We start from the raw sequence: 25,510 nt of genomic DNA on the forward strand, positions 1-25,510 counted from the left end.
TCTCAATAACCTGCATGGAAAACTGTTCCTGTCTTGAAATCGTGGCCAGGCCTACCGAAGTTTCCATAGTGCACCAGTCATCGTGTTGGCCTGACACACAAAATGGCTCAGCTTGGAAACTGGGGGGAAAGTTTATTTTTTTTCTATTTTATTACACTGAGTAATGAAATCAAATGATTCGGTCAAATCGTCAGCCACAGCAAGGGTTGCGTTGTAGTCTGTACGGGCAGAAAAAGAGAACTTTGGAAACGAATGCAGACACCCACGTCATTCAGTCTTGTCGGTTAGGTAAGCTCGCATGCCTTTCAGTAGCAGTTCCACCTCATTGTTGGTCCAAGCAAATAAATCCCTGGGCTTACTTTTAGCCATTGTTGTTCTTTCTCCAAATTATTATCAGTATTTGAATAACATAATTGAGCACATTTTAATAATTTTATTTTAAATGTTTATGTAATTCTTTTACTCTCATTGTTGTTCTTAGCCTCATTGCTCTTACCTTTCGTGAGCCTCAACCTCTTTGCCGTCAAATTGTTGTTGTTTGACGTTCCTGGATCCTTCTTACGTTCCTGCTTCCTTCCTATGTTCCTGGATCCTGAGGTAAGTGATCATATCGTCACTGTAAAGCTCTCTTTGATAGCAGGAACATGCTCAATGCTGCTGTAAAACTGTTGTCTTTCTTGGACTATATCCACTTTAATAGTGTTTTCCTTAAAACGCATATTTATTGCTATGTTTAGGCCTTGTATCCACACTACTCGGGCATTTCCGCCGACCCTTACACAAAGACATTTGGAAACGTCGATCAATCCGTTTAAGTTTGAATCTTGCAGGGTTGCGTTGTAGTCTGTACAGGCAGAAACTGAGAAATTTGGAAGTTTAATGCAGACACCTACGTCAGTCAGTCTTATCGGTTAGCTTGCTTGCCTTTCAGTAGCAGTTCCACCTCATGGTTGGTCCAAGAAAATAAATCCTTGGGCTTACTTTTCGCCCTTGTTGTTCTTTCTCCAAATTATTAACAGCATTTGACTAACATAATTGAGCATATTACAATGAAAAATATTGAAATGTTTATGTAATTCTTTTACTCTCAATGTTGTTCTTAGCCTCATTGCTCTTACCTTTCGTGAGCCTCAACCTCTTCGCCTCATTGTTTGACGTTCCTGGATCCGTCATACGTTCCTGCTTCCTTCCTACGTTCCTGGATCCGGAGGTAGGTGATCATATCGTCATTGGTAAATAATTAACAGGTAAAACGTTCTCCCGTCAGGAAACGAACCCCGGTCTTCTGCGTGACAGGCAGAGATACTGTCCACTATACTAACGAGGAACGCCCAAACACTGGATGTGGCACGTCACTCGCTAGGTGGCGCTATTACAGCATCTAGGCGACAGTGAATACATGTGGAAACATTTAGGTTTACTATATATTGACTGTCACTCATGTCCATGACAGAGCAGCTGTGACTGAATCCTGTTTAACATATCTATGTGTCAAAAATAGACATGTCAAACGGCATTTTGAACATTGTAAGTAAAATATAAATGTTGCATTTCCGGCGAACATGTGAAAAACAGCTTTTCATCGGTTTCCGTAGTGTAGTGGTTATCACGTTTGCCTCACACGCGAAAGGTCCCCAGCTCGAAACTGGGCGGAAACAAGTTTGTTTGAGTTTACTTTGCACAATCAAACTCTGCTGATGTAAAATCTCAATAACCTGCATGGAAAACTGTTCCTGTCTTGAAATCGTGGCCAGGCCTACCGAAGTTTCCATAGTGCACCAGTCATCGTGTTGGCCTGACACACAAAATGGCTCAGCTTGGAAACTGGGGGGAAAGTTTATTTTTTTCTATTTTATTACACTGAGTAATGAAATCAAATGATTCGGTCAAATCGTCAGCCACAGCAAGGGTTGCGTTGTAGTCTGTACGGGCAGAAAAAGAGAACTTTGGAAACGAATGCAGACACCCACGTCATTCAGTCTTGTCGGTTAGGTAAGCTCGCATGCCTTTCAGTAGCAGTTCCACCTCATTGTTGGTCCAAGCAAATAAATCCCTGGGCTTACTTTTAGCCATTGTTGTTCTTTCTCCAAATTATTATCAGTATTTGAATAACATAATTGAGCACATTTTAATAATTTTATTTTAAATGTTTATGTAATTCTTTTACTCTCATTGTTGTTCTTAGCCTCATTGCTCTTACCTTTCGTGAGCCTCAACCTCTTTGCCGTCAAATTGTTGTTGTTTGACGTTCCTGGATCCTTCTTACGTTCCTGCTTCCTTCCTATGTTCCTGGATCCTGAGGTAAGTGATCATATCGTCACTGTAAAGCTCTCTTTGATAGCAGGAACATGCTCAATGCTGCTGTAAAACTGTTGTCTTTCTTGGACTATATCCACTTTAATAGTGTTTTCCTTAAAAACGCATATTTATTGCTATGTTTAGGCCTTGTATCCACACTACTCGGGCATTTCCGCGACCCTTACACAAAGACATTTGGAAACGTCGATCAATCCGTTTAAGTTTGAATCTTGCAGGGTTGCGTTGTAGTCTGTACAGGCAGAAACTGAGAACTTTGGAAGCGAATGCAGACACCTACGTCAGTCAGTCTTATCGGTTAGCTTGCTTGCCTTTCAGTAGCAGTTCCACCTCATGGTTGGTCCAAGAAAATAAATCCTTGGGCTTACTTTTCGCCCTTGTTGTTCTTTCTCCAAATTATTAACAGCATTTGACTAACATAATTGAGCATATTACAATGAAAAATATTGAAATGTTTATGTAATTCTTTTACTCTCAATGTTGTTCTTAGCCTCATTGCTCTTACCTTTCGTGAGCCTCAACCTCTTTGCCGTCAAATTGTTGTTGTTTGACGTTCCTGGATCCTTCTTACGTTCCTGCTTCCTTCCTATGTTCCTGGATCCTGAGGTAAGTGATCATATCGTCACTGTAAACTGTAAAGCTCTCTTTGATAGCAGGAACATGCTCAATGCTGCTGTAAAACTGTTGTCTTTCTTGGACTATATCCACTTTAATAGTGTTTTCCTTAAAAACGCATATTTATTGCTATGTTTAGGCCTTGTATCCACACTACTCGGGCATTTCCGACGACCCTTACACAAAGACATTTGGAAACGTCGATCAATCCGTTTAAGTTTGAATCTTGCAGGGTTGCGTTGTAGTCTGTACAGGCAGAAACTGAGAACTTTGGAAGCGAATGCAGACACCTACGTCAGTCAGTCTTATCGGTTAGCTTGCATGCCTTTCAGTAGCAGTTCCACCTCATGGTTGGTCCAAGAAAATAAATCCTTGGGCTTACTTTTCGCCCTTGTTGTTCTTTCTCCAAATTATTAACAGCATTTGACTAACATAATTGAGCATATTACAATGAAAAATATTGAAATGTTTATGTAATTCTTTTACTCTCAATGTTGTTCTTAGCCTCATTGCTCTTACCTTTCGTGAGCCTCAACCTCTTCGCCTCATTGTTTGACGTTCCTGGATCCGTCATACGTTCCTGCTTCCTTCCTACGTTCCTGGATCCGGAGGTAGGTGATCATATCGTCATTGGTAAATAATTAACAGGTAAAACGTTCTCCCCGTCAGGGAATCGAACCCCGGTCTTCTGCGTGACAGGCAGAGATACTGTCCACTATACTAACGAGGAACGCCGAAACACTGGATGTGGCACGTCACTCGCTAGGTGGCGCTATAACAGCATCTAGGCGACAGTGAATACATGTGGAAACATTTAGGTTTACTATATATTGACTGTCACTCATGTCCATGACAGAGCAGCTGTGACTGAATCCTGTTTAACATATCTATGTGTCAAAAATAGACATGTCAAACGGCATTTTGAACATTGTAAGTAAAATATGAATGTTGCATTTCCCGACGAACATGTGAAAAACAGCTTTTCATCGGTTTCCGTAGTGTAGTGGTTATCACGTTTGCCTCACACGCGAAAGGTCCCCAGCTCGAAACTGGGCAGAAACAAGTTTGTTTGAGTTTAATTTGCACAATCAAACTCTGCTGATTTAAAATCTCAATAACCTGCATGGAAAACTGTCCCTTTCTTGAAATCCTGGCCAGGCCTACCGAAGTTTCCATAGTGCACTAGTCATCGCGTTGGCCTGACACGCAAAATGGCTCAGTTTGGAAACCGGGGGTAAAGTACTTTTTTTTCTTCTACTTTATTACACTGAGTAATGAAATCAAATGATTCAGTCAAATCGTCAGCCACAGCCAGGGTTGCGTTGTAGTCTGTACGGGCAGAAACTGAGAACTTTGGAAGCGAATGCAGACACCTACGTCAGTCAGTCTTATCGGTTAGCTTGCATGACTTTCAGTAGCAGTTCCACCTCATGGTTGGTCCAAGCAAATAAATCCCTGGGCTTACTTTTCGCCCTTGTTGTTCTTTCTCCAAATTATTAACAGCATTTGACTAACATAATTGAGGATATTTCAATTAAAAATATTGAAATGTTTATGTAATTCTTTTACTCTCAATGTTGTTCTTAGCCTCATTGCTCTTACCTTTCGTGAGCCTCAACCTCTTCGCCTCATTGTTTGACGTTCCTGGATCCGTCATACGTTCCTGCTTCCTTCCTACGTTCCTGGATCCGGAGGTAGGTGATCATATCGTCATTGGTAAATAATTAACAGGTAAAACGTTCTCCCCGTCAGGGAATCGAACCCCGGTCTTCTGCGTGACAGGCAGAGATACTGTCCACTATACTAACGAGGAACGCCGAAACACTGGATGTGGCACGTCACTCGCTAGGTGGCGCTATAACAGCATCTAGGCGACAGTGAATACATGTGGAAACATTTAGGTTTACTATATATTGACTGTCACTCATGTCCATGACAGAGCAGCTGTGACTGAATCCTGTTTAACATATCTATGTGTCAAAAATAGACATGTCAAACGGCATTTTGAACATTGTAAGTAAAATATGAATGTTGCATTTCCCGACGAACATGTGAAAAACAGCTTTTCATCGGTTTCCGTAGTATAGTGGTTATCACGTTTGCCTCACACGCGAAAGGTCCCCAGCTCGAAACTGGGCAGAAACAAGTTTGTTTGAGTTTACTTTGCACAATCAAACTCTGCTGATGTAAAATCTCAATAACCTGCATGGAAAACTGTTCCTGTCTTGAAATCGTGGCCAGGCCTACCGAAGTTTCCATAGTGCACTAGTCATCGTGTTGGCCTGACACACAAAATGGCTCAGCTTGGAAACTGGGGGGGAAAGTTTATTTTTTTTCTATTTTATTACACTGAGTAATGAAATCAAATGATTCGGTCAAATCGTCAGCCACAGCAAGGGTTGCGTTGTAGTCTGTACGGGCAGAAAAAGAGAACTTTGGAAACGAATGCAGACACCCACGTCATTCAGTCTTGTCGGTTAGGTAAGCTCGCATGCCTTTCAGTAGCAGTTCCACCTCATTGTTGGTCCAAGCAAATAAATCCCTGGGCTTACTTTTAGCCATTGTTGTTCTTTCTCCAAATTATTATCAGTATTTGAATAACATAATTGAGCATATTGTAATAATTTTATTTTAAATGTTTATGTAATTCTTTTACTCTCATTGTTGTTCTTAGCCTCATTGCTCTTACCTTTTGTGAGCCTCAACCTCTTTGCCGTCAAATTGTTGTTGTTTGACGTTCCTGGATCCTTCTTACGTTCCTGCTTCCTTCCTATGTTCCTGGATCCTGAGGTAAGTGATCATATCGTCACTGTAAAGCTCTCTTTGATAGCAGGAACATGCTCAATGCTGCTGTAAAACTGTTGTCTTTCTTGGACTATATCCACTTTAATAGTGTATTCCTTAAAAACGCATATTTATTGCTATGTTTAGGCTTTGTATCCACACTACTCGGGCATTTCCGCGACCCTTACACAAAGACATTTGGAAACGTCGATCAATCCGTTTAAGTTTGAATCTTGCAGGGTTGCGTTGTAGTCTGTACAGGCAGAAACTGAGAACTTTGGAAGCGAATGCAGACACCTACGCCAGTCAGTCTTATCGGTTAGCTTGCATGCCTTTCAGTAGCAGTTCCACCTCATGGTTGGTCCAAGAAAATAAATCCTTGGGCTTACTTTTCGCCCTTGTTGTTCTTTCTCCAAATTATTAACAGCATTTGACTAACATAATTGAGCATATTACAATGAAAAATATTGAAATGTTTATTTAATTCTTTTACTCTCATTGTTGTTCTTAGCCTCATTGCTCTTACCTTTCGTGAGCCTCAACCTCTTCGCCTCATTGTTTGACGTTCCTGGATCCGTCATACGTTCCTGCTTCCTTCCTACGTTCCTGGATCCGGAGGTAGGTGATCATATCGTCATTGGTAAATAATTAACAGGTAAAACGTTCTCCCCGTCGGGGAATCGAACCCCGGTCTTCGAGTTGGGGACCTCCCGCGGTACGGCTTAATTCTCTTAACTTTTACCATTCATTCTCTATGGTAAGTCTTAAACTACGGCTGTCATATATTTGTGGCCACAAGCTGGATTTCGGGGGTGCTGTTTCCCCCTGTGGATAGAGTTAAGGAGAGACTTTTTTCTTCTTTGTTTCCTGTTTACAGTGACAGCCTTCACATCATCAGCAGCAGCAGCAGTACAGAATATAATCCACGAAGGTTTTATATCGATATGTATGGCGTTTTAATCACTGTTCTGTTGTCTAAGAAGCTGGTAAACTTATCAAAAGTAAGTGTAGTAAATGTACGTGTCTCCGTTGTTTATATGGGAAAGTGTTACGTTACGTTTAGTGTTTTGTGATTGACAGGTTCTAACTGTCTTTAGTTAATGGTACGATGTTAGCTAACATTAAGGTTAATGCATTAAGGTTAATACATTAACGTTATGCATCACGTTATATTTTAGCGTTTGCAGTAATGCTTACCAATTGTAATAAGGTTACTTTGTGGAAGACCTGTCTGATTTTCATTTTTTTTCTCTTGCTGCATGCTTCTACATGTTTTGTATTTAAATATCATATCATCATATCACTGAGACATAAATACTTAAATAAATACTTCCTATTTCAGGCAACTATAGTGTATATTTTGAATGGGTAACGTTAAATACTACAGCATGTCTGGAATGGGGTTTAGTTGCTATGCCAAACAGAATATTAAATTGTTAAAATTAATAGGTGAAACATTTTGTTCTGCTATCTATCTATCTATCTATCTATCTATCTATCTATCTATATGTCTGTCTATCTATCTATCTATCTATCTATGATAATAGTATAATTATATTCATGAATAAAATCATACAAATTATTAGGTGCATTGTGTTTTTCTGTGCACAGGATCCAACTTCTTTCCAGGAAAGATTACGGTGTCTTTAGGGAAGGCTCCATCAGGTAAATACCTGACACACAATAAATGTTACCATTACAGTCATCTCGTGGCGATGCTTAATCCATCTAAATTTGACATTGAACTAAGTAGATGGATCTAGTTTAATAACCAGGTATTTTTTTAACTCTTACTCCTACTGTTTCTATGATAATAGTCTGATGTCAGCTGTGCTTTCAGGGCCAGCAGCAGCAGTCTAAAGAGCCCCGGCTGTGTCTCCACCAACAGGTTTTTTTTTCTCAGGCTGTCATTCAAGGATTTGGCATTTTAAATGTCTTTATTCAATAGGCACAATAAACCACATCTTTGATTGTGTGCTTACTATATATTCATATTGTTTCTGTGCTTTACCTGTTTTCTTAAAAGCATTGTTTTTTTCATGACAAATAAATAGTGATTCATAATTTAAGGAAATATGGTGTTTTCAGTCTGTATTCACAGTTTGTTAACTAAAAAAAATGTTAGAAAACATATAAAGACACATTGTGAAGAATAAACTAACTTGACTGTGAGGAAAATTACTCTGAATTGTTTTTACAGCACACAGGACGGAGCCAACAGCGATGGTTTCCAGACCTGTCGAGCCTGATGACTCCTCTGGGATTGTTGCTTCTGTGAAAGGTTATTATTTGTTTTGTCTTACTTTAAACCATCATGAATGCCCTGAATGTTTTTGTGACCAAAATCTTCTTACAGCCAGGCTGAAGGCCCCGCTGCCAGCCCCTTCTACCTCCTCAGCTCAGATGATATGTGGACTTCAGCATGTGGAGCCAGGCTGTCGTCATGTTGTGTTAAATTGTGACAAGCACAGGGTACAGCCCAACATCCCAGCTGCTGTAGCTATGGAGACCAAGGATCACTGCCCTGCTGCTTTGGTGGCCACAGACTCTCAGGTAATCCAGATTACAGTTTTTCTCTTTGGCACATTTACTGAACCAAATTTACAATTGTCAAAACTCTAAGTACAACTCTCACACCACATGGCACATTCAGCATTCCAATAATCTATGTGACCTATAAAAGGTGATTATTCAATCAAAATAATGAAATCCTGTTTCAAATGTAAATAAATCCATCAATGAATAACTAAGTGGCATCAAAACAATCATTATTAATTATTGCTTGGACCAACACAGTCAAAATGCAAAGACATCCTGTCTAATGACAGTGTAATCTGAAAGTGTGATAGTTTCCCACTATGGAATATTGTCCGAAGTCTAACATTTTATATTGAGGCAGCTGAATACTATTGATTGTCAACAAAAACATTTTCAACAAAACATGTATCTTGTCATTGTGTGTACATATCAGCCATAGGAAATATACATAAAGAAAGCTTGTACAGAAAAACAGATATACAAAAGCAAAACTATTAGGAACTGCTGTACAGTGCAGGTAAAAAGAAAAGAGGCTGCACTCTCCACCCAGCCTGTCATGCTCAGGCCATGGTTGATTAAAGTGTAATTGTTGCCCTTATCTCATGTGATTTTTCACTGGGCCGTTGCCTTTCCCCACACTCTAATGCCCTTTCCTCACCCCCTCAGCACCCCACACTCTAATGCCCTTTCCTCACCCCCTCAGCACCCCACACTCTAATGCCCTTTCCTCACCCCCTCAGCACCCCACACTCTAATGCCCTTTCCTCACCCCCTCAGCACCCCACACTCTAATGCCCTTTCTTCTTACACGGGGAGGCTGTTGCCCCAGTCTGTCTCCTGCATGCTCCATATTCTGCTCGGTCTGACACTTGCAGTGTAAATGTGTTTAAAATTGTGAGGAAATTGAATTGTTCCTCATGTAGCTTACAACTTTTAAAAAAATGTCACATACCTATTATGTATCTTATGTGTGACAGGTTATTGTGATTGTTGGTTGCTCTATTTAGCATGTAGGGATTTACACAGTGAACATGTGTATAATTGCATTTGAGAGTAATATGACCCAATAGCAAATGAATGCAAACTATTTTGATCTGTAGACTTAAACTGACTAAATCACTATATGTGATGCTGTATTGCAGGAGACCAGTGAAGATCCAGTTGGAGTGGTGCTGATCACACAGCTGGAGGGGTCTTTCAGCAGGGCTCCGGTCCCAGCGGTCCCAGCACACAGCTGCTACCAGAGGCAGTCTTTCATGGATACAGGTCATTCAAATGACCTACCTACCATCCTCCTACAGACCAGGTAATGGTCAAGCTTAATAGGCTTAATAGGCTTAATAAGGTTGAATCAGTTACTTTATGCAAAATGTCAAGACTATGGGTTAATATAACATATAATAAATGTAACAAATTGAACTGTTTTTTTAACTGAATTTATTTCAAACACAATCCACAAACAATTTTTGATGCATGTTTTGTCCGAGTTTGGTAAGAAACTATATAATAAATATATGCTCCTGCCATTCTCAACCCTCCACCTGTTGCTCCGCACTAGGAGGAGTCTCTGAGCCGGTCTACAGTGGAGCGGATTGGGTCAGACATCCTGGTTAAACAACAACAACAACAACAACAACAACAACAAGAACATCATCATCATCATCAGCATCATCATCAAGCAGCAGCAGCAGCAGCAGCAGCAGCAGCAGAAAAAGATGACCAGGAACTGTTTAGCCTACAGTCAGCTGAAGTCGTAGATGGAGTCAGAGGAGAGGGCGAACAGGAAGTCAGCAGTGCAGCTTCCAACAGGTCGCCTGTGCAGGTTCTGTCATCAACCCCTAAAGCAGGGCCCTGACAGCCCTCACATACTGTACATGACAGCTTCCCCGGGATAACAGGGAAATACATCTACTGCCCCTCCAGAGTGTTCTCCCCCTACAAGGCACAGGGCATGGGGAAGGAGATGACCTGGGGGGAGTTCAAACTGTCGGACTTCTATGAGGCTGAGAGACACAAAGATACAAAGAGAAGACAGACAAATGGACTGCTAATCCACCAGACGACAAATATATCCTCTCGCACGCACACACACGCACGCACTCACGCACACAAGACACACCACTGTGCATTGTCAGGACTGTTTCTTCTGTTTTCATAGCCAAGCAATTGTGATCTTTAGTTTAATTTAACTATGTTAGTATTTACCTTCACTGGGCATCTGGTCTGATTCATCATCATCATCATCATCATCCTCACATAGTCTCTCAGCACCTTTACATGCACTTTAGTGTTCCCTCTACGTGTGTAAATGTGTAATATTTTAATAATAAATTATTCCGTAAATGGATACCCATATTTAGTTGTTAATTTGTTTTATATATAACATTTGAATTATATAAATAAGCAATGTGTCAATGTCAGTTTTTATTTTGTGTTTAAGAATGATGTTGTCATTTGATTGAGGAAGTAAAAGTGATAGAAAATGAAATAAAATTATACGTATAAATATATACATTGCTTTGGAATTTTCTATCATTATACTATTAAGTTCAATTCAACTTTTACCACTAGCAGCATGTAAAAGTATTATTGGCATGACCTTAAAACCACAAGGTCTTATCATATTGTTTCCACATGATTTTTCCGAAACATATTGAATTAAATTTAACATTAAACGGTTAAAAACTTTATATATAATTGTTTTGTGTAATACAGACATGCTGTAGCATAATATTCTGAACTAAATACAGGACAATTTTTTTGGGTAAGGGGGGATTCGAACCCTGTTCTTTTGGAGAGTCTTCCGGTCAGTAAAACAACTTTTTTTTTTTCTTTCCCTTTTTTACGAGAAAGTCTTCTACACCTATACGCGACTGGCCAATGCCCGAGTAGTGTGGATACAAGGCCTAAACATAGCAAAAGATATGTGTTTTTAAGGAAAACACTATTAAAGTTGATATAGTACAAGAAAGACAACAGTTTTACAGCAGCATTGAGCATGTTCCTGCTATCAAAGAGAGCTTTACAGTGACGATATGATCACTTACCTCAGGATCCAGGAACATAGGAAGGAAGCAGGAACGTAAGAAGGATCCAGGAACGTCAAACAACAACAATTTGACGGCAAAGAGGTTGAGGCTCACGAAAGGTAAGAGCAATGAGGCTAAGAACAACAATGTGAGTAAAAGAATTACATAAACATTTCAAAATTTTTCATTGTAATATGCTCAATTATGTTAGTCAAATGCTGTTAATAATTTGGAGAAAGAACAACAAGGGCGAAAAGTAAGCCCAAGAATTTATTTTCTTGGACCAACCATGAGGTGGAACTGCTACTGAAAGTCATGCAAGCTAACCGATAAGACTGACTGACGTAGGTGTCTGCATTCGCTTCCAAAGATCTCAGTTTCTGCCTGTACAGACTACAACGCAACCCTGCAAGTTTCAAACTTAAACGGGTTGATCGACGTTTCCAAATGTCTTTGTGTAAGGGTCGCGGAAAGGCCTAAACATAGCAAAAGATATGCGCTTTTAAGGAAAACATTATTAAAGTGGACATAGTCCAAGAAAGACAACAGATTTACAGCAGCATTGAGCATGTTCCTGCTATCAAAGAGAGCTTTACAGTGACGATATGATCACCTACCTCCGGATCTAGGAACGTATGACAGATCCAGGAACGTCAAACAATGAGGCCAAGAGGTTGAGGCTCACGAAAGGTAAGAGCAATGAGGCTAAGAACAACAATGAGAGTAAAAGAATTACATAAACATTTCAATATTTTTAATTGAAATATCCTCAATTATGTTAGTCAAATGCTGTTAATAATTTGGAGAAAGAACAACAAGGGCGAAAAGTAAGCCCAGGGATTTATTTGCTTGGACCAACCATGAGGTGGAACTGCTACTGAAAGTCATGCAAGCTAACCGATAAGACTGACTGACGTAGGTGTCTGCATTCGCTTCCAAAGTTCTCAGTTTCTGCCCGTACAGACTACAACGCAACCCTGGCTGTGGCTGACGATTTGACTGAATCATTTGATTTCATTACTCAGTGTAATAAAGTAGAAGAAAAAAAAGTACTTTACCCCCGGTTTCCAAACTGAGCCATTTTGCGTGTCAGGCCAACGCGATGACTAGTGCACTATGGAAACTTCGGTAGGCCTGGCCAGGATTTCAAGAAAGGGACAGTTTTCCATGCAGGTTATTGAGATTTTAAATCAGCAGAGTTTGATTGTGCAAATTAAACTCAAACAAACTTGTTTCCGCCCAGTTTCGAGCTGGGGACCTTTCGCATGTTAGGCAAACGTGATAACCACTACACTACGGAAACCGATGAAAACTCGTTTTCACGTGTTCGTCGGGAAATGCACCATTCATATTTTACTTAAAATGTTGAAAATGCCGATTGACATGTCTATTTATGACACATAGATATGTTAAACAGGATTCAGTCACAGCTGCTCTGTCATGGACATGAGTGACAGTCAATATATAGTAAACCTAAATGTTTCCACATGTATTCACTGTCGCCTAGATGCTGTTATAGCGCCACCTAGCGAGTGACGTGCTAAATCCAGTGCTTGGGCGATCCTCGTTAGTATAGTGGACAGTATCTCCGCCTGTCACGCGGAGGCCAGTCGCGCATAGGTGTAGAAGACTTTCTCGTAAAAAAGGAAAAAAAAAAAAAGATGTTTTCCTGACAGGAAGCCTCTCCAAAAGAACAGGGTTCGAATCCCCCCTTACCCAAAAAAACTGTCCTGTATTTAGTTCAGAATATTATGCTACAGCATGTCTGTATTACACAAAACAATTATATATAAAGTTTTTAACCGTTTAATGTTAAATTTAATTCAATATGTTTCTGAAAAATTATGTGGCAACAATATGATAAGACCTTGTGATTTTAAGGTCATGACAATAATACTTTACATGCTGCTAGTGGTAAAAGTTGAATTGAATAGTATACTACCATATAATGATACAAAATTCCAAAGCAATGTATATATTTATACGTATAATTTTATTTCATTTTCTATCACTTTTACTTCCTCAATCAAAAATCAAATATCAATAAGTCATAGTAATGTTCCCAAGATATTTCATAAAGAACAACATCATTCTTAAACACAAAATAAAAACTGACATTGACACATTGCTTATTTATATAATTCAAATGTTATATATAAAACAAATTAACAACTAAATATGGGTATACATTTACGGAATAATTTATTATTAAAATATTACACATTTACACACGTGGAGGGCACACGAGAGTGCATGTAAAGGTGCTGAGAGACTATGTGAGGATGATGATGATGATTATGATGATGATGATGAATCAGAATACATGAATACAGTTAAATTAAACTAAAGATCATAATTGCTTGGCTATGAAAACAGAAGAAACAGTCCTGACAATGCACAGTGGTGTGTCTTGTGTGCGTGAGTGCGTGCGTGTGTGTACATGCGAGAGGATATATTTGTCGTTTGGTGGGTTAGCAGTCCATTTGTCTGTCTTCTCTTTGTATCTTTGTGTCTCTCAGCCTCATAGAAGTCCGACAGTTTGAACTCCCCCCAGGTCATCTCCTTCCCCATGCCCTGTGCCTTGTAGGGGGAGAACACTCTGGAGGGGCAGTAGATGTATTTCCCTGTTATCCCAGGGAAGCTGTCATGTACAGTATCTGAGGGCTTTAGGGGTTGATGACAGAACCTGCACAGGCGACCTGTTGGAAGCTGCACTGCTGACTTCCTGTTCGCCCTCTCCTCTGACTCCATCTACGACTTCAGCTGACTGTAGGCTAAACAGTTCCTGGTCATCTTTTTCTGCTGCTGCTGCTTGATGATGATGCTGATGATGATGATGATGTTCTTGTTGTTGTTGTTGTTGTTGTTTAACCAGGATGTCTGACCCAATCTGCTCCACTGTAGAACGGCTCAGAGACTCCTCCTAGTGCGGAGCAACAGGTGGAGGGTTGAGAATGGCAGGAGCATATATTTATTATATAGTTTCTTACCAAACTCGGACAAAACATGCATCAAAAATTGTTTGTGGATTGTGTGAAGAGTTGTTTGAAATAAATTCAGTTAAAAAAACAGTTCAATTTGTTACATTTATTATATATTATACTACCCCATAGTCTTGACATTTTGCATAGAGTAACTGATTACTAATTCAACCTTATTAAGCCTATTAAGTCTGACCATTACCTGGTCTGTAGGAGGATGGTAGGTGGGTCATTTGAATGACCTGTATCCATTAAAGACTGCCTCTGGTAGCAGCTGTGTGCTGGGACCGCTGGGACCGGAGCCCTGCTGAAAGACCCCTCCAGCTGTGTGATCAGCACCACTCCAACTGGATCTTCACTGGTCTCCTGCAATACAGCATCACATATAGTGATTTAGTCAGTCTAAGCCTACAGATCAAAATAGTTTGCATTCATTTGCTATTGGGTCATATTACTCTCAAATGCAATTATACACATGTTCACTGTGTAAATCCCTACATGCTAAATAGAGCAACCAACAATCACAATAACCTGTCACACATAAGATACATAATAGGTATGTGACATTTTTTTAAAAGTTGTAAGCTAAATGAGGAACAATTCAATTTCCTCACAATTTTAAACACATTTACACTGCAAGTGTCAGACTGAGCAGAATATGGAGCATGCAGAAGACAGACTGGGGCAACAGCCTCCCCGTGTAAGAAGAAAGGGCATTAGAGTGTGGGATGCTGAGGGGGTGAGGAAAGGGCATTAGAGTGTGGGGTGCTGAGGGGGTGAGGAAAGGGCATTAGAGTGTGGGGTGCTGAGGGGGGTGAGGAAAGGGCATTAGAGTGTGGGGTGCTGAGGGGGTGAGGAAAGGGCATTAGAGTGTGGGGAAAGGCAACGGCCCAGTGAAAGATCAAATGAGATAAGGGCAACAATTACACTTTAATCAACCATGGCCTGAGCATGACAGGCTGGGTGGAGAGTGCAGCCTCTTTTCTTTTTACCTGCACTGTACAGCAGTTCCTAATAGTTTTGCTTTTGTATATCTTTTTTTCTGTACAAGCTTTCTTTATGTATATTTACTATGGCTGGTATGTACACACAATGACAAGATACATGTTTTGTTGAAAATGTTTTTGTTGACATCAATAGTATTCAGCTGCCTCAATATAAAATGTTAGACTTCGGACAATATTTCATAGTGGGAAACTATCACACTTTCACTGTCATTAGACAGGATGTCTTTGCATTTTGACTGTGTTGGTCCAAGCAATAATTAATAATGATTGTTTTGATGCCACTTAGTTATTCATTGATGGATTTATTTACATTTGAAACAGGATTTCATTATTTTGATTGAGTAATCACCTTTTATAGGTCACATAGATTATTGGAATGCTGAATGTGCCATGTGGTGTGAGAGTTGTACTTAGAGTTTTGACAATTGTAAATTTGGTTCAGTAAATGTGCCAAAGAGATTGAGAAAAACTGTAATCTGGATTACCTGAGAGTCTGTGGCCACCAAAGCAGCAGGGCAGTGATCCTCGGTCTCCATAGCTACAGCAGCTGGGATGTTGGGCTGTACCCTGTTCTTGTTGCAATTTAACACAACATGACGACAGCCTGGCTCCACATACTGAAGTCCACATATCATCTGAGCTGAGGAGGTAGAAGGGGCTGGCAGCGGGGCCTTCAGCCTGGCTGTAAGAAGATTTTGGTCACAAAAACATTCAGGGCATTCATGATGGTTTAAAGTAAGACAAAACAAATAATAACCTTTCACAGAAGCAACAATCCCAGAGGAGTCATCAGGCTCGGCAGGTCTGGAAACCATCGCTGTTGGCTCCGTCCTGTGTGCTGTAAAAACAATTCAGAGTAATTTTCCTCACACAGTCAAGTTAGTTTATTTTTCACAATGTGTCTTTATATGTTTTCTCTCTAACAAACTGTGAATACAGACTGAAAACACCATATTTCCTTAAATTATGAATCACTATTTATTTGTCATGAAAAAAACAATGCTTTTAAGAAAACAGGTAAAGCACAGAAACAATATGAATATATAGTAAGCACACAATCAAAGATGTGGTTTATTGTGCCTATTGAATATAGAAATTTAAAATGCCAAATCCTTGAATGACAGCCTGAGAAAAATAAAACTGTTGGTGGAGACACAGCCGGGGCTCTTTAGACTGCTGCCGCTGGCCCTGAAAGCACAGCTGACATCAGACTATTATCATGAACAGTAGGAGTAAGAGTTTAAAAAATACTCTGGTTATTAAACTAGATCCATCTACTTAGTTCAGTGTCAAATTTAGATGGAGAGAGATTAAGCATCCACCTCTCCATCGCCACGAGATGACTGTAATGGTAACATTTATTGTGTGTCAGGTATTTACCTGATGGAGCCTTCCCTAAAGACACCGTAATCTTTCCTGGAAAGAAGATGGATCCTGTGCACAGAAAAACACAATGCACATAATAATTTATATGATTTTATTCATGAATATAATTATACTATTATCATAGATAGATAGATAGATAGATAGATAGATAGATAGAAGAACAAAATGTTTCACCTATTAATCTTAACAATTTAATATTCTGTTTGGCATAGCAACTAAACCCCATTCCAGACATGCTGTAGTATTTAACGTTACCCATTCAAAATATACACTATAGTTGCCTGAAATAGGAAGTATTTATGTCTCAGTGATATGATTTTTAAATACAAAACATGTAGAAGCATGCAGCAAGAGAAAAAAATGAAAATCAGACAGGTCTTCCACAAAGTAACCTTATTACAATTGGTAAACATTACTGCAAATGCTAAAATATAACGTGATGCATAACGTTAATTAATGTATTAACCTTAATGTTAGCTAACATCATACCATTAACTAAAAACACTTAGAACCTGGCAATCATAAAACACTAAACGTAACGTAACACTTTCCCATATAAACAACGGAGACACGTACATTTACTACTTACTTTTGATAAGTTTACCAGCTTCTTAGACAACAGAACAGTGATTAAAACGCCATACATATCGCCGTGGACTGATTAATTAAACGCTGGTGACTCATGGGGAAGCACGACTTGCTTTGAGAACATGGCAAAGAAACAGTAAACAGAACTGGCATATGGTCAGAGATACCAGCATCTGAAATGTCCTTTATGGACAAATTTAGACCGTGTGACAAGACCAGGTCGAGAATATGTCCTTTGTTATGAGTTGGGCTGTTCACAGACTAAGGTTAAAAGAATCCAAAATGTTCAAAAAGTCCTTGACCAAAGGCTTAGAAACACAACAAACATGAATATTAAAATCACCAACAATTAGAAAATAATTATAGTTTAGAGCAATGCCAGCCACAAACGCCGAAAAGTCATTAATAAACTCCTTATTAAATTTAGGAGGGCGATAAATGAGTGCACATGCCACTGATACGTTGAGTTTAAGTTCGAAAAGTTGCAGCTCAAAGCTCTTCTATTGTTCACACGGGTTTTTTTTACAGTTCAGACTGGTTTTAAAAACTGTCGCTAGGCCTCCCCCTTTTCCCGTGGTTCTAGGAGAGCTAAAAAAAAAGAGCAAGCCGGAGGAAGAAGCTCTGAGAAGGGGAAAAACTCACCGGGTTGAACCCACGTATCCGAAAGAAGCATGCAGTCAAGCTCCGGGGATAGAAAGAAGTTATTTAACATAAAAGTCTTGTTTGACAATGATCTGACATTAATTAATGCCAAATGAAGAACAGTATCCTGCATGTGCTGTGATTTGGCTTGCGCCAGAGATCGGAGATTCATGAGATCTACGCGGCGCTTGGCCACTTGAGGACGCCGGGAAGCAAATTCCTCCACCGTTACACGCAGCTGATCCACAGCGAAGACAGCTCCAAGTTGTATTGGGAGAAGCCACATCCTCCTGGCGCCATCTTCTCTTTGCCAAAACACCACAATGTTTTAGAAGAATTGTCTTTGAGTTAGTACTGAATTATGTTGCACCAAATGTCTGACTTTGATGTTTTTCGTGTCTACTCTTTTACCAATGCTAAACGTCGCTTTCTGTCCACCCTGACCTCAACCAAGTCATTTTAACTGTCAAATGTGGTGGAACGGAAAATGCTCAAACTCATATGCATTTTTATTTATTATTTTGAATACTGGTTTGGGTTGTTCTGTCATTGCTGTTGGTTTAATGGTGATTTTTCTCTTTCCCTCCAGGCAGCTCCACACACCCACCAACATCCTCCTCCTCTCTCTGGCTGTCTCAGACCTTCTAGTGGGCCTCCTGCTGATGCCGGGAGAAGTTCTCTGAAAAACATCCTGCTGGTTTCTTGGTGACTTTGTGTGTTCTATGTATAATTATTTTTCAGTCAACATTCCCTCCTCATCATAGTGCTCATATCAATTGACCGTTATGTGGCTATTTGTGACCCTCTGCATTACACCACTAAAGTCACCGGGAGGAGAGTTAAACTCTTTGTTTGTTTGTGTTGGCTCTGTTCTGTTTTCTACAGCTTTCTTTATTTAAAGGATGTCCTGACTCAACAGGGGATGTATATATGCTGCTACGGAGCATGTGTGTTTTTATATGACCCTGTCTCATTGACTGTTGATCTTTTAGTGACCTTTCTTGTTCCAGTTACTGTCATCATAGCTCTCAATATCTGAGAGTATTTGCCGTGGCTGTGTCTCAGGCTCGTGCCATGCGCTCTCACATTACAGCTGTCACACTCCAGCATTCAGTGACTCCAAAGGCAAAGAAATCAGAGCTGAAAGCAGCCAGGACTCTTGGTGTTCTTGTAGTTGCGTTCCTAATATGTTTCTGCCTATATTACTGTTTCTTTATTGCAGGAGACAACTTGCTCAGTGCCTTATCTGCATCCTTTGTAATCTATCTGTTGTATTGTAACTCTTGTCTAAACCCTGTCATCTATGCCTTGTTTTACCCCTGGTTTAGAAAATTTGTTAAACTCACTGTAACTCTTCAGATACTGCAGCCTGGCTCCTCTGAGACCAACATGCTGTAGAGAGGCTGTGGAGGGACTGAGATCACACTCGGTCTAAGAATAAATTAATGAATATGTTACTGCTGTTCAGTGAGTGAATTATCAAATATAGAAAGTGAAGATATGCTTTCCTGTCTTGAAGTCTAAATTGTGTATGATCAACAATTGAAAGGCCTGTGCTTCAGCATTATCTTGTTGTGTATTTTCTCTCTCTGATGCTGCATTTGAAGAAAGAGTCATAAGCACCATATACTGTTTCTAGATAATAACCTAGTTTAATGCAAGCTTTAAATTCACACATGTATGACACCTATGTAGAGTCTTTTTTTTCCTAGGGAACCTTTTTTTCTTTATGATAGAAAACATTTGATCCCAAGACAACCAAAGATCTACTAAAGCTTTGTATTCATGTCTCTATGTTTTGGTCAAGCACAGAGAAAGAAAATGCCCCTAAACAGCCACACTTTCCTGTCTAGTATAGAAAACTTGTTTTAATCATTTCAGTAGTAAGTGCCATTTATATTAGATCCGTGTATAACATTTCTTGTTTCTGTGACACAAGTATATAAAGCACTATGATGTTCTTTTGGAAAGAAGTGAAACAACAGTATATTTGAAAAGACAAGATTTTCTAGTTTTTCAAATATTGAAGTTACATTTCCAGAGAAACATCTACACTGTAATCATAGGAAAAAGAAAAGTTTCACAAATTATTTAAAATCTGATGGGTTGCTAAAATGCTTTAAATTGCTTTAAAATCCTTTTTATAAATAAAGGGTCAGATTTAATGTCATTCATTCTATTTTACATCACAAGGCAATTTGTTGTAAAGTAGCTTAACATATGATAATAAAGAAGACTTTCAAAATGTAACGTCATGTCGTTTTATTGATTTATTGATGGGGGGAGGAGAGAGGTTAAAGTGATGGTTCGGAGTAATTTCACCCTAGTGTCCTTTGCACCATGACCTCGAGCCAAACACCCCCACAGAAACTTTTTTTCACCTGGGTCGAACATTGGGAGAGTTAGCGTAGAGTAGCGTTATCAGCTGAATAGCTTAGCGCAGAGGCTAATGGATCCGAAGTGTCTCTTAACATTACCCCACTAATAATGCCCGAAATGATACCAAACTTCTACACTAGTACAAATAGGTTATGCACTCATAAAACGATGGATTGTAAAGTTTGTAAGTACACCAGAAGTTTATGTAAATAACACTTGCCTGCTGGCTTCTGCTCTCTGCTGCTGCTGCTGCTGCTGTTAACTTCCGGGCAGTAAGAGTGCTTAGGGCCGTCTACAAATTACAACACCGAAAAGAGATGCAACAAAAATATTTATTAATTTAATGATTAAATGAGGTAATGTCTCCAAACTTACCTCAATTATAATTTGTCTCCAGCTAGTTATTCTACAGCACTTACTTTAAAAATAAGTTAAATTAATAAACATTTGTAGACATCCCTAAGCACTCGTCTTACAGCAGCAACAACAACAGCAGAGAGCAGAAGCCAGCAGGCAAGTGTTATTTACATAAACTTCTGGTGTACCTACAAACTTTACAATCCATCGTTTTATGAGTACATAACCTATTTGTAATACTGTAGACGTTTGGTATCATTTCGGGCATTATTAGTGGGGTAATGTTAAGAGACACTTCGGATCCATTATCCCCTGCGCTAAGCTATTCAGCTGATTACGCTACTCTAGGCTAACTCTCTCAATGTTCGACCCAGGTGAAAAAAGCTTCTGGGGGGGTGTTTGGCTCGAGGTCATGGTGCAAAGGACCCTAGGGTGAAATTACTCCGAACCATCACTTTAAGTGATGGAGTGGAGCAGCAACAGAATTGTAATTTTAGATGAACTGCCTGTAGAAATGAAAACCACCCAGGGACCTCTGCATCATCCAGATAGACAAAGACACATTTGTTTACCGTGTCTCTAAGGTTTGTTAACCTGCAGGGCATTGATCAGTGTCAGAGACAGAACCAGATACTCTTAATGGCCACTGGGTGTTGTAAAGGCTATTTTCCAATTGTGCCAATTGTGGTCTCTCTATGAACAATGTTTTGCAGCCCATTAGTGGCTCCTAAAGGTGGTGTGCTGAACCCCTCTGGACAGGAAGTTTGTTCACACCTGCATGGGTTAGTCAGATGATGACATCTCGACCAATGAGGTGTCACTGCCAGCAGAGGTGTGAAGACAAACAAGCATCAGTATGAACTCATTAACATATGATGTAATCATTACTGAATAGTGATGCTTTTTCAGTTGATATTGTGTCTTACAATGCAATAATTTAATCAAGTGACATTGTTTTTAGATTTTTTTAAATAAAAAGGCATTCAATTAGCATGTGTAATGTGAGAGGGGTTGCTGCCAGTCACAAATCCACAGAGAATTATCTCCCGACTGTGCAGCTCCTCTCAGCTCTACAGAGTGTTTTTAACTCACTGGTATTTTGGTTTTAAGGCCCAAACCTTTACTGTTTTTGTTCACTCTCACAGCTCTAATAATAATAATAATAATAATTATTATTATTATTATTGTTATAATTCCATACATTTATATAGCGCTTTATCATAGACACTCAAAGTGCTTCAGGGGGGACCACGCTCTTCCACCACCAATATGCCTTACCATGCCAGACGTTTACCTCTCATCAGAGTCCATTTCAGGACTCTAAAACCCACTGTAGCAAAGAGTTTGGTGTAGCTCAGCAGCAATTAGACAGTTAGAGACTAAAGTGGAGGATTTAGCAGGTAAAGAGGGTTGTAGTGCTACCGGAGTGCACCAAAATGTACAGAAGGGTCCAATTGAGCAAAGCATTCAATAAGGACATAAAGTATAAGAGCGCCAAATTCCGTGTAAGAAAGCAGGTTGGGGTGGTGGATGGGTCATAGTCACTAATATTGTCATAACCACTACAGTGCTCAATTACCTATTTGTGAGGGTGAAATAAAATAAAAATTTTCGCCGCGAAGGCTTGAACGGTCTTCTGGAAGACCTCCACCAGACCAGCGGGCGCTTGTTGGATTGTTATCGGCCTCAGCAGGCGAGGGAGGCGGCTAGGAAGTAGAAGGATGCCGGTCCGGGCTGCTAGCCTGGCTAAGGAAACTACCACACAATTCGCCAGTGCAGAGACTCATATTCACCAACGACAGCACACAAAATGGATATATATATGCTACAAATACACATGGAACTGCTGCATGATGATTATTACCGGAGCCTGGCTGAACACACTCACTCATCCCAGACGGCAGCTAGCAGCTAAGAGGGTAGGTGAATTTAAACAATGGCTAAGTTGCTAAATGCATCTTGTTGTCATGTAAGGTCCTTGTTCATGTTGCACAGACATTTTAATTGCATTTTGTGTCTGTTATGAGGCACAAAGGCACTCTTTATCCTATGCCCCTATAACTGCCGCTTTAGCTGGGAGCTCTCGGCATTAGCTGCAGCAGCTCCGTGTTGCTAGCACCGATTCGGCTCGTTGTTTTTGCTATCGACAGTACTCCTATACATATAGCAATCAAGATTAACGTAAAAATTGCCCGGAGTTCTCCTTTAAGGCTTATTTTACCAGTTCAAGGTATGTGCAGGGGCGTAGCTCAAAATTCTGGGCCCCTCCCTGCATCCACAGCTATTAATTCTAGCATCTTTTTGGGCCCTCCTCACATGAGGGCCCTGGGTACTCAGTCCCCTTTTTCCCCCCAGTCCGACGCCCCTGGGTATGTGTGCTGCAATAATCATGCTTTGTAGTTTCCATCTTTTTTCACAGCAGATGCCTTGAATCTGTTGATAGTTTCCATAATTGCATGTCTCAATCTGCCTATTTCTTTCCCCAAAACTCACCAGAAGTCATGATTTAAGGGTTTAAAAAAAAAAAAAAATCGTACGGGGGCTTGCCCCCGGACCCCCCTAGCTTAACTGCTATCAACTTTTCATTAGGGGCTGAGCCCCCCCAAAGGTCAGATCCTAGAATCGCCCCTGGTTCGGTAAGCTTGAAAAAAACTGAATCACTGACCTGCTGCCCAATTGTCTAAAGATAAAGGTGCTTATACCTGCTCCAGGCCATGCTGTTGCATGTGTTCAGCTGGGTCGAGATCTGGAAGTCTGGAATATGGGGGTAACAGGATATTGAAAGAAAGGCAGAACACCAGAGGATTAAGAAAAATGATTATTGAAAGGCTTGTGGACTAACAAAGAAAGTGTAGAAGATGACGTTGTGATGTGTAGAGCAAGAAAAGGACATCAGTGTCCAACAGAGACTGAGAGAGAGAAAGGGAGGGGTGGTGACAACAGTAAAAAGAGATAAACCAGTTGTATGACAGAGTTTGAAGCAGAGAGCTGAGGCCTCTCTCTTCCTCCCACTGATGATGGAGACACAGGACGGAGCAGAGCTCTGCTTTCCACAACTCTTCAACACCTCCTGCAGGAAGCTGACACCTCCTTGGTTTGAAGTGATGCTCATTCACATTTTGCTCTACTCCATCTCTCTGCTCACTGTAGCTCTCAACCTGCTCGTCATCATCTCAGTCTCCCACTTCAGGCAAAGATGATTGTCTCAACAATTTAAGTTTTAGATATATGAACCCTTTGTGTCAGTTTCAGGGTCCTGGTATTGTGCATGCTGGCTTGATGTCTCACTGTCATGGCTTAGTGGGATGCTTGAAGGAGCCATTTATGATGTTATTAGTAATGTAATACCTGCTCTTCTCATAATATGATAATCAAACTGACTGCTCCGAATAAGGCCTGTTTCTATGACAGATCAGAAAAATAAGAGTGTTTTTGGAATGATTGTTTCCATTGTTTCAGAAAGAACTAACATCAAATGTATGTCATTTAGATCTGAGTACTTGTTGGTTTAATGGGGATTTTTCTCTTTCCCTCCAGGCAGCTCCACACACCCACCAACATCCTCCTCCTCTCTCTGGCTGTCTCAGACCTTCTAGTGGGCCTCGTTGTGATGCCGGGAGAAATCCTCCGAAAAACATCCTGCTGGTTTCTGGGTGACCTTGTGTGTACTCTGTATAATTATCTTTCAAGCATCATTACCACATCCTCAATAGGTGACATAGTGCTCATATCAGTTGAACGGTACATAGCTATTTGTGACCCTCTGCATTACAACAACAGAATCACTGTCAACAGAGTTAAATTATGTGTTTGTCTGTGTTGGCTCTATTCTGTTTCCTACAGCTTTCTCTTTGTAAAGGATGACCTGACCCAAATGGGGAGGTATAATTCCTGCTACGGAAAATGTGTGTTTGTCGTTCACTATGTCACAGGAGTAATAGATGCTGTTTTGTGTTTTATTGTTCCAGTTACTGTCATCGTAGCTCTTTATCTGAGAATATTTGCCGTGGCTGTGTCTCAGGCTCGTGCCATGCGCTCTCACATTACAGCTGTCACACTCCAGCATTCAGTGACTCCAAAGGCAAAGAAATCAGAGCTGAAAGCAGCCAGGAATCTTGGTGTTCTTGTAGTTGTGTTTCTACTATGTTTCTGCCCATATTACTCTGCATCCTATGTTCTCTTTGTGTTCTATTGTAACTCTTGTCTAAATCCTGTGATATATGCTTTTTTTTACCCCTGGTTTAGAAAATCAGTTAAACTCATTGTAACTCTTCAGATACTGCAGCCTGGCTCCTGTGAGACCAACATGCTGTAGAGAGTCTGTGGAGGGACTGAGATCAGATTCGGTCTAAGGATAAATGAATTAATATTTTCTTGTTGTTCAGTGAGTGAATTATCAAATACAGAAGGTGAACATATGCTTTCCTGTCTTTAAGTACAAATTGTGTATGATCAACAATTGAAAGACCTGTGCTTCAGCTTCATCTTGTTGTGTATTTTGTCTCTCTGATGCTGCTGCATTTAAAGAAAGAGTCATAAGCACCATATACTGTTTCTAGGTAATCACCCAGTTTAATGCAAGCTTTAAATTCACACATGTATGACACTTATGCAGTCTTTTTTTATTTCTAGGGAACCTTTTTTTAGTTGTGATAGGGAACATTTCAACCCAGCACATCAACAGATCTACTAAAGCTTTGTATTTAGCTTTGTATTTATGTCACTATGTTTGGTGCTGCACACCATTTTGTTGCTAACATAAATTAAAGGCCTGCTGGGCTCCTGCTTCACATAGAAAAAAAGAAGCCCCTGAACAGACACACTTTCATGTGTATGTATGTTTCCAGTATAGAAAAAAAGTCCACTGTTGTGTTTCAGATAAAACTGT

General features: G+C 40.1%; 1 protein-coding gene, 2 long non-coding RNA genes and 6 other non-coding genes across 9 annotated transcripts; 4 read left to right on the plus strand and 5 right to left on the minus strand.

The window, feature by feature from the left end:
* Window positions 1-482: 482 nt before the first annotated feature.
* On the minus strand, window positions 483-2,719 carry LOC114573004 (uncharacterized). Its single transcript, XR_003694851.1, has 3 exons — window positions 2,201-2,719; window positions 1,119-1,198; window positions 483-592 (listed from the first exon to the last, which is right to left on the minus strand). It is a non-coding gene; the product is annotated as an uncharacterized LOC114573004 (long non-coding RNA).
* Window positions 1,586-1,658, plus strand: trnav-cac (transfer RNA valine (anticodon CAC)). The gene has a single exon. It is a non-coding gene; the product is annotated as a tRNA-Val (tRNA).
* Window positions 2,720-3,589: 870 nt separating the features above from the next.
* On the minus strand, window positions 3,590-3,661 carry trnad-guc (transfer RNA aspartic acid (anticodon GUC)). Its single transcript has one exon. It is a non-coding gene; the product is annotated as a tRNA-Asp (tRNA).
* A 259-nt stretch (window positions 3,662-3,920) lies between these two features.
* Window positions 3,921-3,993, plus strand: trnav-cac (transfer RNA valine (anticodon CAC)). The gene has a single exon. It is a non-coding gene; the product is annotated as a tRNA-Val (tRNA).
* A 679-nt stretch (window positions 3,994-4,672) lies between these two features.
* Window positions 4,673-4,744, minus strand: trnad-guc (transfer RNA aspartic acid (anticodon GUC)). Its single transcript has one exon. It is a non-coding gene; the product is annotated as a tRNA-Asp (tRNA).
* A 259-nt stretch (window positions 4,745-5,003) lies between these two features.
* trnav-cac (transfer RNA valine (anticodon CAC)) lies at window positions 5,004-5,076 on the plus strand. Its single transcript has one exon. It is a non-coding gene; the product is annotated as a tRNA-Val (tRNA).
* Window positions 5,077-12,512: 7,436 nt separating this feature from the next.
* On the minus strand, window positions 12,513-12,585 carry trnav-aac (transfer RNA valine (anticodon AAC)). The gene has a single exon. It is a non-coding gene; the product is annotated as a tRNA-Val (tRNA).
* A 3,302-nt stretch (window positions 12,586-15,887) lies between these two features.
* LOC114572730 (uncharacterized) lies at window positions 15,888-16,586 on the minus strand. The gene is made up of 3 exons (XR_003694811.1): window positions 16,549-16,586; window positions 16,028-16,108; window positions 15,888-15,952 (listed from the first exon to the last, which is right to left on the minus strand). It is a non-coding gene; the product is annotated as an uncharacterized LOC114572730 (long non-coding RNA).
* Window positions 16,587-23,639: 7,053 nt separating this feature from the next.
* LOC114572824 (trace amine-associated receptor 8a-like) lies at window positions 23,640-24,889 on the plus strand (the record flags this gene model as incomplete). Its single annotated transcript, XM_028604606.1, has 4 exons — window positions 23,640-23,812; window positions 24,160-24,504; window positions 24,591-24,601; window positions 24,717-24,889. Coding segments are annotated over exons 1-4 (702 nt in total), but the record flags the coding sequence as incomplete, so codon positions are not given.
* Between the last annotated feature and the right edge of the window lie 621 nt (window positions 24,890-25,510).

Source organism: Perca flavescens, chromosome 18, assembly GCF_004354835.1.
Source record: "Perca flavescens isolate YP-PL-M2 chromosome 18, PFLA_1.0, whole genome shotgun sequence".
Taxonomy (NCBI): Eukaryota; Metazoa; Chordata; class Actinopteri; order Perciformes; family Percidae; genus Perca; species Perca flavescens.